General features: G+C 30.9%; 1 protein-coding gene across 2 annotated transcripts in view; it reads left to right on the forward strand.

Annotated features, from left to right (window-relative positions):
* The first annotated feature begins 1,608 nt into the window (after positions 1-1,608).
* The window catches only part of tsr (Cofilin/actin-depolymerizing factor homolog tsr), a 43,096-nt gene continuing 31,531 nt past the window's right edge, over positions 1,609-13,173 (forward strand). Inside the window, exon 1 of one of the 2 annotated variants that reach the window (XM_035372584.2) lies at positions 1,609-1,767. In XM_035372584.2, coding sequence (XP_035228475.1) covers positions 1,765-1,767 — 3 coding nt within the window. In that variant the 5' untranslated portion in view covers positions 1,609-1,764. Of the gene's footprint in view, positions 1,768-2,164; positions 2,523-13,173 lie in introns of those variants that run through there. The other variant, XM_035372583.2, reaches the window with a different exon arrangement.

The following is a 13,173-nucleotide window of genomic DNA, read 5'->3' on the forward strand; positions in this document are numbered from 1 at the left end:
CTGTCAATATTGCGCAAAGTATCAGTAATAAAATAAAACAACAAATAATTTATCAGTCTTTGTTGTTTATTTATTATATAACTTCGTTTAAGCTTATCGCCAAGTTTCAAAATGTATATATAACTTATAGCTGTAGTTGTATATATATATATACAACAACAACTATAAGTTATATATATATAATGTATATAGTTATAGTTGGATTTACTTTCTACTTTGTAACTCTCCTATTCTCATTGCCATGCATTTCATACGAGCCCCACCTGCGGCCTAACGCTGAAGTTCGGTCCGGGCTTCGAATCCGGCAATCAGGCTGGCTGCATGGGCATTTTCGTGGTCTTCCTCATGTATAATGTGTATACGAGCCAGCATCCCTTTGAAAGTCTTCCATGAAGGCATCTCTCCCCGAAGAAGATAGCCTTCGAGTACTTTGCCATAATTAAACTCACCAAACCGCACCGTTACAAGGTTCACGCGTTCGCTTATTCGATTCGTCAGAGAAGCGGAAGCTTACTAGTAACTAATATAAATCATACGAACCGTGGTTCAGTTGTCGATCTGTGGTTTTTCCTTTTGTAAACAAAATAATTTAAAATCTGTAGACAAATTTAAAGACTGAGGGGACAGGGATGCATTGTACATACGAAGAAAACAGTAGAAGGGCATTTCTACCCTTTCGTTGGCATTTGAACTGCAGCCCGACATATTTCTTAGGGTCTAAACTGATTTAGTACTAAATCGTATAAATGGTGACTTCATTACAAAAAATCAAAGTTTTCAAATAAATTTGTATTCATTTACATCAAAATACTGTATGGTTCTTCTAATGAAATGTACAATTTTAACTAATCCCTATTAATAAAAATTAATTAAATCCTTTCAAAATTACCAATTATTTTTAAAGTTACATACAACAATGAATTTAGTCTTCAAAACCATACCCTTAAAATATTTCAAATGTATATTGCATATAGCAACTTAAATTACAAACTTTCTAGTCGAAATTTCCTGAAACCCTCAGTCCAAAAACTTCCTCAATGAATACTATATGTTTGCACACTAGGAATGATGGCAATACCATACCCGAAAGGCGATAAGAAGCTTAAGAGTGACTCAATAATAATCCCAAGTTGAAATATAAAAGTGGGGGAAAATAAATACAGGAAATCGAAATTTCGTTCGCCCTCATTTTATTCACGTTCGATAGGCAAACTCTACCTACACCTCCTAAAAAGGCTATATGCCCCATAGCAATATCTGATTGGGTCTCATTTTTAAAGCAACCGTAGCATGAAACAACGGCGTTGTTCGGCCGCTGACTCACCTAAAGAGGGAGTCATCTCTTACTGCAAGACAGCTTCAGATAGCTTACATAATATAGTGCGCTTTCATTTTACTTTTATTATACAAAAAATCTCAAAATAAAAGTTAATAAGTAATTCTTCGGGTGTTAAAATTTTTATCACTAGTTTTTAGATAACTTTCGCAAGTTTACACAACTGCGTAAAAGAGGCGTTGAAATGCAAATACACTATCACCTAGATTTTTGTAACAAACGATCTCATTGGATGAGATCAGGAGCTCGCCACTTAAACGTTTTGATTTCGCAAATGACGATGCGCCTGACATTCTAGGAAAACTGCGTGCGTAAGGATACAGTATTCCAGCACCTTGCTGAACCCTCCCGTGTCTTGTGTGAAAGAAGCCGGTGAAAATTTTGTCTTCTGTAATTTAAATAGCTTGTGGGGTATTTAAAAAAACACCATGGTGAGTTAAGTTGTTGATTTTACAATGCATAATTTGTTTCTTTACTAGGATAGAAATTTATTTGTTCATGCATTCTGTGTATTTATTAATTTACGAAAAATTTGAGTTCTGCCGGTGTTGCATTAAGCCTAAATCGTACCATTGCTTAGCACTTGGATGATTTCTTAATGCAGATTTCATTTGAGAAAGTTCACTGTGTTTGCTGATTGATGACTACATCTTCTCTCTGAGCTAACAAAGACTAAAGTAAATAAGAATAGCTGTTTATTTCTTGTTTTGGTCGCTCGAGCTATATTTAGAATCGCGTGCGACTGTTTTTCAGGGCTTGGCCTGTAGTAGTTTCTTTGGCAAGCGTTAGGTGCTCTGCTCAGGGAAATTTTAGATCTCTTCACCAATCTTAACTTGATCCAAAAGAGGGCAGTGCAATTTAGCTCACGTCTGCATTGCGTTTCAAGCATAGTTTTCGTCTTGGAAATATATAACGGATTCTAAATTATGTGTTTTTGATTGGGAAACATAAGTTATTCTAAATTGTGTGTATGAAAAATTTCAATATCATAAGCTTGGAGTATAGTTTATTTGCCCACTGGTACGTGATTGACATGCATTTGGACCTGGATAAATTATAACAAAGGATTAACCACAAAAGAAACGGAAATATTACCTTTTATGTCATCTAGCTGTCTAAGGATTACTTAATTCATTACACCTGTTAAGACTGCAGTATATGATTTAAATTAGCCATGCCAGGTCCAGTACGTTAAATTCTGTGTTATTTGTCGTTTAATTATATTTTTGATTTTGTCCTGCATCTGTTCATAGCATGAAATAATGCCTGGATATATATTTGAATCGGTGGTGCTTTTGATTTGCAGTCCATCAATATGAAAATCAATTAGAGAATTTTAACTGAAAAACGTTAAACTTCTGAGTAATACCTTTGTATGCTATTCACGTTTGTTCATACGTACACCAGTACAAGGATAACACTTCCATAAACATAACCACATAAGTAGGTTAATAATTTTGGTATAATGAGGAACATAACTTAGCTCTCAGTTATTTATTTCTATTCTCATTAGCCCATTAAGTTTTACTAAACATATAAAGTAACTTTTGTGGAAAGTTTCAGATTTGATATTGTTCACTTAATTAGGAAAACTAGTCCCCCCCCCTTTTTTTTTTCTTCTATGCATCTTTATCCTGCATATATTTACAACAAATTTTGGCCCAAGATTTTAGACTTGTATGAAATTTTCATTATTAAAAAGTAGAAATGAATATTCTAAAAATGGTAGATCAGGTTTTTTATCTGTAATCTAAGTAAAGTTATATTTTCTAGACTTTGAAATAAGTATGATTTTAAAAAAATAAAAAAAAATCTTGCTATCTGAATGATTTTTCTGTTTCGGTTTGAGATCTGATGTGACATTTATAGTTTTCATTTTTTTAAAGTTTGTAACACAATCTTGTATTAATATTTTTATAGTTATTTTACTTTTCTATATCGTTTGTCTTCATTTTCAAAATAGCAGTTGCTTGCATTCTCATAATCAGTAGATCAACCACCATATATTTAAAAATTTTTACAAATACTGAAATAAAAATGGAGTTAAAGTATTTTTTTAATGAAGACTTCCTAATTATTCATGAAGAGGAATTATATGTCACTATGATCTATTTTGTTATTTGTCAAATTGAGGAGATTAAAAAGTTGATTTCAAACTTGTAACATTATAGATGAGGCTGATTGTGAAATTTGTGATGTTTTATTAAATTTATTTCATAGGACTATAATGAATAAAATTTCAATATAAATGAAATTTCCTTCTTCGTGAATAAAAGTTCATTTAATGAACTGACGTAGCATTATAATAGCTTTTGTAGAATCGCAGTAAATAAAATAATTGCATCGTTCTTTTAAAGAACTGGTGTTATGTTTTAAAGCAAATCTGATAATGATTGGGCATAATTGGTGATTTCTTCAAAATGTATCAGTTGAAATTATGCTCAGCAGTGTTCTGCGTTGTCATAATTTTGGGGGGGGGATGGGCCTTTCAAAGAAGAGTGCATATAATTACTAAAATAAATACTTATGATGAGAGTAGATGTGAGTCATTTTGGTGTAGCGATATTTTCAAAATCGTCGTATACTAGGATTTTACCGGGCTTCCTTTTGATTTTATACTAATGTATGCTCTAAGTATTCATTTGCGGAATAATTATAGCTGTGACGACTTTTCTATAATTAAATCAAGAATTGTGAAAGGCTTGCTTATTAAATAATATTGCCCAAGTAATTCTTCTCCTAATTTCATTCAACTGGAAAAAAATTAATACCATTGAAAAAAACAAGATATGCATATATTATTGAATTAATTCAATGTCATGTTTATTTAAAATTGCAATTTTCCTTTCCTTTTGCTAATAAGAAGTACACTTAATATATTCATGCACATATTATGTACTGTGGTGATAATGACAAGGCAAATTGTGTGTTTATCTACAGTTGTGATACAAATGTGTTAAGCACAGGAAGCAAGTAATGTTTATTTAAAAAAAGAGATTAAAACATATAGTTGTGTTTTCCAGTGGTTTAAGATCATTAAATGTTTCTAGTTTAATTCAGTTTGAATCTTACTGAATTATTGCATGAATGTTTACATGAAATGTGAATGTACAAGCTATTTCCACATTGCGAAGCGAGTCGGATATCTTTCCTAACAGTTCATAAAGAAAATCATACTGCCAAGTTCTCAATAAAAGCATCCTTCTTAAACATGTGCTCCTCAATTTCTTTGCTGCAATCATTTAAGCAGTTATATTTGTTGTAATGAATTTGTTAAATATACAGTAACATAGCACTAACTGTTAAGAGAAGGAATTTCTTCACATTAAGATAGCATTTGATTTTTCTAATTTAACATTATTAAAATTGTCTCTATTTGTCTGGAGTTTTGCTGTGTGTTTTCAAATAATATTTTTAATTATAAAATATCAATTCAGAGGTAGCATCATTGGCTGTTTTATATAGATATGTTTTACATTAGGTATGTGATTGGTTTGGCATGTTGCCAGATTTATGATTTTTGTTTAAGTATAAGAATACAGGCAAACTTTTTCATGTTTATTTAAAAAGGAAACTTTTTTAGATGCTAAACATATTTCCGTTTAACAAAAAAGTTAGTATTTGGAGACTGAGATGGGTATGTACAGAAAAGTTTTGACGTAAGTGTAATGAATCAGTTATCTTTGCTTAATATTGTGAATACAGTCAAAAGTCGTTAATTCGGACACCTATAATCCGGACCTCAAAGCTAAAAAGTTTCTGCGCATGCGCCGCGTTGGCACAGGTGTTTTACGCGTGCGCGTAAGATTTTGACTACTGCGCATATGCGTGTGCGCAAGTGCAGAATACGTTTTCGCCTGCGCGTTTAATGTATAACGGACGGTGTAAGCTAAAATTATCTAATTATCTATTTCAGTTAATATTAATGATTGCATTGTTCCTTAATCTTCGAATTGGAACCCGCTTATTATTTTTTGCAGACTGTAAGAGCAATTTTATAAAAGTAAACTTAACTTTCGATTATGTCAAATAGAATTTCCGATGCTGGAACTTCCAAAGGATCTACAAAACGAAAGTATGTTTCGATGTCCAACAAACAAAAAGTGGAATTGCTGCAAAAAATGGATAAAGACATGAAGAATGTGACAGGTTAATAAAAACGAAAAAATTTCGATTGACAAGTTAGTCGGTATTCTCGGCACAGCAATTAACGGGACTTGAACAGCGGAACTTTGTAACTGAACAAGAAATTATGTCTTTTTATAGAATTAAAGAGAAAGTATTATCACATAAAATGAAGCAACTTAAACAACTTACATTGAAAGAAATGTTTGATAAAGTAAATAAATATTAAGCTTTTTTTTTTTTTTTTTTTTTTTTTTAAATTTTGATACCCTTTAGATCATAATTGTTCTTTATTTCATAAGTTACGGTTTCATATTTTTAATTTTAGAATTTCTGCATGCCATCTTACGAGATTTAAACTGATGATCTATAATCCGGAAAAATCGATAATCCGGAATCGCCGAAGTCCCGACGAGTCCGGATTAACGACTTTTGACTGTAATTGGCAATCAAGTTGAAAATTAAATCCACCTGTCAGTCATAGATGATTTGAAATATTTAGGCTATCTGAAAAGAACTAATAATAATGAAACTTAATTTTGCGTAAATTTCATTCCCTTCATCTCTAGTTATATTTTGCATAATTTTTCTTTTTAAATTTTCCTTGTTTTACTTTAACATTTTTAGAATTTCGTATGAAGATTCAACCAAATGTTTAAAGTAACTATTTATATTTAATTTTATATTAATAACATTTTTGGCAAACTAAGCTCTCAATTTTTCACATTTCAAAGTTGGCAGTAAGGTATGTTAGCACCTTTTATAATTGGTATAGAAATAGTAACATAATAAATGGTGTAGTGTCTGAATAAAATGTTAATTTCCTAATAACAAAATTTCTAAATGAACAATTATTAATTTACGATCTTTTATCTTGTAAAAATTGAAATGTGCATATTTGTCTTAAAATACATACTTTAGTTCTCTAAAACTAATCATTAAGCAGACGTATGGGAGAAACGTATATTAGAAAAGCATTCGTCTTCTATTTGCTGATAAATGTTGTGAATATCTGTATAGGGTTGCCACCCTTTTTGTTGAAATACGCTTCATGCAACATTGTGAATTTTAAGAATGGATTTAAAAAAATCCTGAGAGCAATTGTATGACTGTCAAGATCCCGTATGAAATTGCATCTTTGGCTGCAGCCTGAAATTGGGAGTTGTTCTTCATGTGTATTATCAAAATTAATATTGATTTGTTGCTGAAACATCATTAGATCCAATTTATAACATTTGTATCAAAGAAATTTAAAATTTGCTGTGTGTTAATATTGGATGCTGATATGCTGAGGTTAAAACTAGGAATTCTCTTGATTTATCACAACTTTAGCCTAAATTGTCGTTATGTGACAACATTTCTCACGTTGTTGATTCCCATGAAACTTTTATGCTTAAATGAACAACATTCTTTACAAAAATCCTCGTTTGTTAGAACTGAAGGTAGACTTTGAAATTAAATTTGACTTGTCCAGTGTAATGCGAATAATGCTCATATGTTCATTTTGCTATTATGAATATGTAGATGTTATTTATAATGAAGAGATTCATTAAAATTTTTTAATTTGAGAGGATAAGATTTTTTTGTAGTACTCATGATTAACTTATGCCTTCTTTAAATTGTAACTACAAGTGCTAGAATTGCATGAAACAATTCTACAGAATTAACCATTGACTACTAACATTAGTGTTAACTCTTTGAAGGGCAGGAAAAGGCAATTAACTTTTTCAGTAAAACTCTTGTCTTATTTACTTACTCGGGTGTTACAATGAAATTATTTGCGACAGTTACACATATTTTGTTCAAGATGTGTGAAAAAATGACCACTTCTTGTGGTTAGTGTCAGTGACCACTGCCCACAGACTCCTACGGATCAGTCTCTGTAGCAGTGCTCCGCAACCTTTTTTCACCTGCGACGCACAAAAAATCTTTCTGGAATTTCATGGCACACCAAAGAGTTCCGAGTTATCAAGGAAGTGCCGAAAAAATTCAAATGCTGACACACTTACAATCACACACACAACCACACAACAGTGAAATATATAAAAACATTTAAAATAGACATTATTAAGGGAAAAAAATTGTCATTGTGTATTAAATACATGATAAAAAATTATAAAATATCAAATACATGTATTTGATTACGGCACACCTATATCCTACTCATGGCACACCGGTTGCGGAGCACTGCTCTATAGCACTTGTGCAAACAGTTTTTCTTTTTCAAGCAGAGTGAAACTTTGCATGTGCTGCATTCCCATGCTGTTCTTACAGGCTTTTTCTTGGTGCTGCAGAGTGCTCATGGTCATGATGTCTTTGATGGCTGATGCTTATTTTCTTGAAGACGAATTGCTGTATTAATTATTGGCATATGTTTCTTGATTGCCATCTAGTGAGCTACTAGAGAACTTCAGAAATAGTTGGTTTTGAAAACCACTCATGCGAGTGAGTAAGATGTATTTTCTTAGGAACCATGAAATCGGCATCATATTTTTGTAATGGTATAAACAGTTTCTTCTACTTCCTGTTCATTAGGTGGTAACAAATCGGAAGTTTTTTTTTTTTTTTTTTTTTTTTTGCTTGAGTTATCAATGTAATTTCCCTTTTTGGTGAATGTTCAGTTGAAGAAAACTGGTTATCTGCTATTACATTTATGTTAAGTATTATGTAATGGGTTTTATTAAGTAAACAAGTGGAGTTTGGTTATCTTTCCTGCTATCTTGATAATAAATTAATAAGGCTGTTAATAAAATTGAAATGCTCAAGACACAATTCCTCTAAATATCCCCTTCTGATGTTCTGTTGTGTTGATTTTTGTAAAATTAGTATGTCTGATTTTGCCTTTTGTAATTAACATTGCGTTGTCTTATTTGTTCAAATTGGTGTTAACTGACACATAAACAGTTTGTTAAAAAATAAGACTGTTCTGATCATCAATATGTGCTTGTGAAAGAGTGAGTATTTGAATTATTAATACATACAAGAATGCAGGGACTTAAAAACCTTTCTATTAATGTCTTGTTTTAAGACTTTTGGTGTCAACAAAAGAGCAAAAATATCTCATTATCCCAAGAAAAATTTTTCATTTTAATACATCTTGTGACTGTTTAAGAAAGGAAAGCATGAAATGCTTTTTTTCTTTTTTATTTAAAAATTTATTTAAAAAGGCCAAACTACAAATCCAAAGGTGATGCTCGGAACTGATGTATTTTTTTGTTATGGATTCAGCCTTCAATCTTTCAGGCACATCACAACAAAATTGTTTTCTTAAAAGTTTATTTGTAGTTCATGTTGCTGTAACTGAGTTTATATCTCCGTGTATAATAGATCACTGCTAACTCTTCCGTTTTTCCTAATTTACCATTATCATATGGGTAATGAAAGTAGGTGATGTTGTTATACTTATGACTACATTTTATTTTTGCTTTTGGTTGTAGAATCCTGTGAATAATTTGTTACTGCTCTGATATGTTAAAGTTGTATTTAACAAAGTGAGTTATGTGATTTATACTTGATTATTTCCAATGGGATTAATCCATACTTCTTGAATTTATGATAAGTCTTAAACATAAAATATCTCTTTTTAGGCTGAGATTTAGATCTCGCTGTGTAGTGTTGCTATCATTAAAATATAAGACCTTCCTGTACCTCTTCCCCAAAAAAGAAAGTGCAGTGCAAAAATCAAGAAGTTAAAACTAAAAGCAAGAGTAGGAGCCATTTTTATTGGTATTGAAGTTATGTTGTTGATATTAGATTATAGAATTGTTCAGAGATTAACTTCAAGCAAATAGGTTTTTTTTTATCTCATTAATGACCACACTATTATAACTTTTTAACTCATTAATGACACACCTGAATTAAATGAAAAAGCTTATTTTTTTGACATATTAGTCTAAGAAAAATATAACGAGGAAAAAAAAAATTGTTGAAGATACAAAATGTTGTGAAAACGCAGTGTATATCAAAACCAATTACTTTTGGATAGATAGAAATCTGGAAGATATTTGTTATACTAAGGCCTATAACATTATTACAAACAGTTATCATTTGACTACCACAGTATTTGCATCTTTTAGGTTTTAGCATTTTACGTGGAATCACTGTAAGCGGCATATCACATTTCAAACTGTTGCCACCAAATTTTAGAGCCCTGCATTATATTTAAAGAAATTAGAAAGCCAAAATTTGGAATTTGTTTTATTATCGATTTTATATTTTGTAAAAACTTAATTTTTTATTAACAAACTCTATGATTTCAAAGCAAACAATGGCAACACTACAAGGGGAAAAAAAATTTTATCTCCAGCACGCCATCTATATATTTGTTGCAATTTCCAATGAGTTTAGGTTACTTTACGGATACAGGTTTTTTCTTGAATACCTAATGGTCACTGAAGGTAGATAAATTGCATTAAAGTTAGTTGTCATCGCTATGACCAAACTGTCGTTCTATCAAATTATGCAATACCATTCTCTATATCCAATGCACTTCATATGTTCAATGTTCTTTTATTTTCCTCCATTTTGTTAACAGGTATAATAGGACCATTTCTTAATCTGTACTAAGAATTGCTTCAGCCACATGAAATTTCAGCTCATTGAATTTTGACAACCACTTGCATTATGTAAAATGTTGTAGACATATACGTAATGATTTGAAGAAACTTCCACTACTCGTAAATGATTTGTTACATCTCTACCTAATCCAGGATCAGTCAGATTTTGAAATTTTTTCTAAATATGTATCAAAATGATACAAGTACTCTTCATAGGAACGTAAAACAGCAAATTTCATATTCGAAATGATGGGGTTTTCCTTCGAGAAGCATTTTGCATGGATGTCTACCAGAATAAGGTATTATTTGCTCATCTATAGGAAGATCTGTTGAATCATGTGGCATAAAACTGGCATTTAAAATATTTAAAGAGACTATTCCTGGCCAGTTTTTTGGTGTTAACCCCAATTCTTCATAAATTAGAATGCTTCATTCAACGTTAAAATTGTTGTCATGAATATTCGTTATTTTGAAGCAGTTGTATTATGGAATCTGTAAAAGAAAATACCACTGAAAATCTATATGTGCTCGCAAAGATATTGCTTTGAACTGACGTGTTTTCACAACATTTAGAAAACATATTTTACACTAACAGAAATTAAATTATTATGTAACCTTTTGATGCCATTAATACAACCAAGTGTTTCTAGAAAACTGGTGTATCTTCATAAAATTGTTTGATTGCTTATGCTTTTTATGAGATGTTCAAATTAAAAGAAAAAGAAACTGAAAAAAAAAGTGGAGAAACAACAAAGTTTTATTTGCAACATATGAAAAAAGTTATAGAAAAAAACACTATACAGAAGACTTAAAAAAATGAAGCAGATTTGAAATACAAGTGTGATATTACTTTTTCAGGTCTCGTACTGTGTGTTGTTAATATAATCTCGGGGATTTAATCAGACAGAAAACTAGCTGAAAATTTCAGTAGAATATGGAAGTTGATGTGTAAGTGACAATTCTTGGGTGTTGCAAATCTGAAATTTTATACATCATCACATAACACTTAAATTGTGGTCATGCGAGTTTGTATTGACAGTTAATGCTGTGTCATAGAAATAAATTGAATCCATATGCTGACTTACGGATTATAAAAAAATAAGATTTAAAAGAGGTAATGTGTTGAATTGATTGATACACATTGATTACTAACCCTTTAAGCATAGAAATGTATCACTACGTGCCAGTGCATGATTGGCACTTTGAAATAAAGTTACTTCTGCAATGTTGTATTACGTGCTAGCATATGACATTTAAAGGTGAATCAAAGTAATAATAATGTCTTATTTTGGTATGAAACTTATCACGAATAAATATGTTTTAAATGAGTGTATTACAAGATAGTTATAATGGTATTATTGCAAACTGTATATATTTCAGAATGTTATTCATTTATGATCTTTGCTCAAAATGAAACTTTGTTTCCATTCCATACTGCGTACATTCGCAACTAGTTTCTAACCTTCACTCCACGCCAATATCAGCATATATATTCAAAACATAATGCCAGTTAAATTTGAAAATAAACAAAGCGTTGCTTTTCTCACACCTGTACGTGACCGAAATCACACCATGTCCAAGAGCATAATTGGCTCTTTAGCAAAAGAGCCAGTACATGATCGGCAGCAAATATGTTAATGTGATCATATTTGTCCAGGAATGTTTTATGAAAACAATATCCTACAAAATATAAATTGGATTTAATGAGTTTAATATAAATATAACTAGAAACATAAATAATTACTTTCACAGTGTACCCAAAAGCTAATTTATGAACTGTTTATATTCGTAATGTTTTTGGAAGTTTTTTAACCAGTGCTATACCCCAAATTTTTATACATGTAGTGCATCTTCATTTGGTAAAAGTTTACAATTGGGTGCCCCTTGTTTATTGGCGATTCTTTTTTTGACGCCAGGAAGGCACAATTTCAAGGTGGCTGCTCACAAAACCAAAATAAAAAGTCAAAGAATTGCACAAGATCTGTGTCCATGTACACATTGATCTGTTTTTACTTAAAAAAAAAATCCTAGAATTGCACAAACTAGGCATTGCGCACTGCCTTAAATATGTCCATGTACACATCAATCTATTTTCATTTAAATAAAATCGGGAAGCTAAAACAAGGTTAAAACTATCGTGGTAACCACAAGTGAGGTTTTATCGGCAAAATTTTTAAAAAATTGTCGCCAATCGAATGGGCACCCAATTCTACACTAGAGCCCTTCATTTTCATGGGAGAAATTGAGGCATGTTATATTCAAGAGCCACGTTTTGCTGACTGGAAGTTTGATATAGCAGTGAAATTGATCTTATCCCTTAGATCATTGTGCTTTTTGCTAGACTGTGATAAAAATGTTTAGAGAGAAAAAAAAAAAGATAGTATTTCGTATAACAGAATGTTCATTAAAATTCAGCTTAAAACAAGCAATGAGATTGTGATTCAAAAAAGCAAAATCATCTAGAAATTTTACCTTGTTTTTTGGTAATTCTATATTGCCACCTGACCAAAACTTGGAAAACGCTTTTGTGCGTGCTTCCCTTAAATCAAAATCAAAAGCTGCTTCATGACAGTCTCTGTCATTTGGCAATTTCTATGCTGCATTTCGACGTTATTTATCTACTATAATTCAGCTTTTTTAAAAAAAAAAATCATTCTGTAATGATTTTATAACATTAACCAACTTGTTGCTCACAGTGAAGGATGTATTTTTTCATATTTTTATATGCAAATGGGCAGAACTTCAATAATTTGATAACATTTAAAGGCACCAACTGTATCTTATTTTCTTTCTATATTTAAAATGGTAAAAATATAGTGTTATTCTTATGCAGTGAAAGAAATCCTTAGATTAAATAAATAATAAATGTAAATATAAATAAAATTAAATAATAACAGTAAAAGTTTAACGTGGCATAAAATTCTAATCAGAATGAAAAAAAATTAACAAATTGATTTTTTGGCATAAATACCGTATTGAAATGTGTGTATTAGTTTTTGTTGCTGTCATTCTTTTTTCTTCTGAAAAAATGTACAGGCATCAAGGGCATTATATGTAATTAACTTGCATTTTTTTTTTTTTTTTTTTAATTCAGAAACTTTCAGTAGAAAGTATTTAAAATGTTAATTGTTTAGCTGAGAAACGTAATGTTTTACT

The sequence above is a fragment of the Stegodyphus dumicola genome, chromosome 4 (genome assembly GCF_044657685.1).
Source record: "Stegodyphus dumicola isolate Sdum_Otavi_A_Nest chromosome 4, ASM4465768v1".
Lineage (NCBI taxonomy): Eukaryota > Metazoa > Arthropoda > Arachnida > Araneae > Eresidae > Stegodyphus > Stegodyphus dumicola.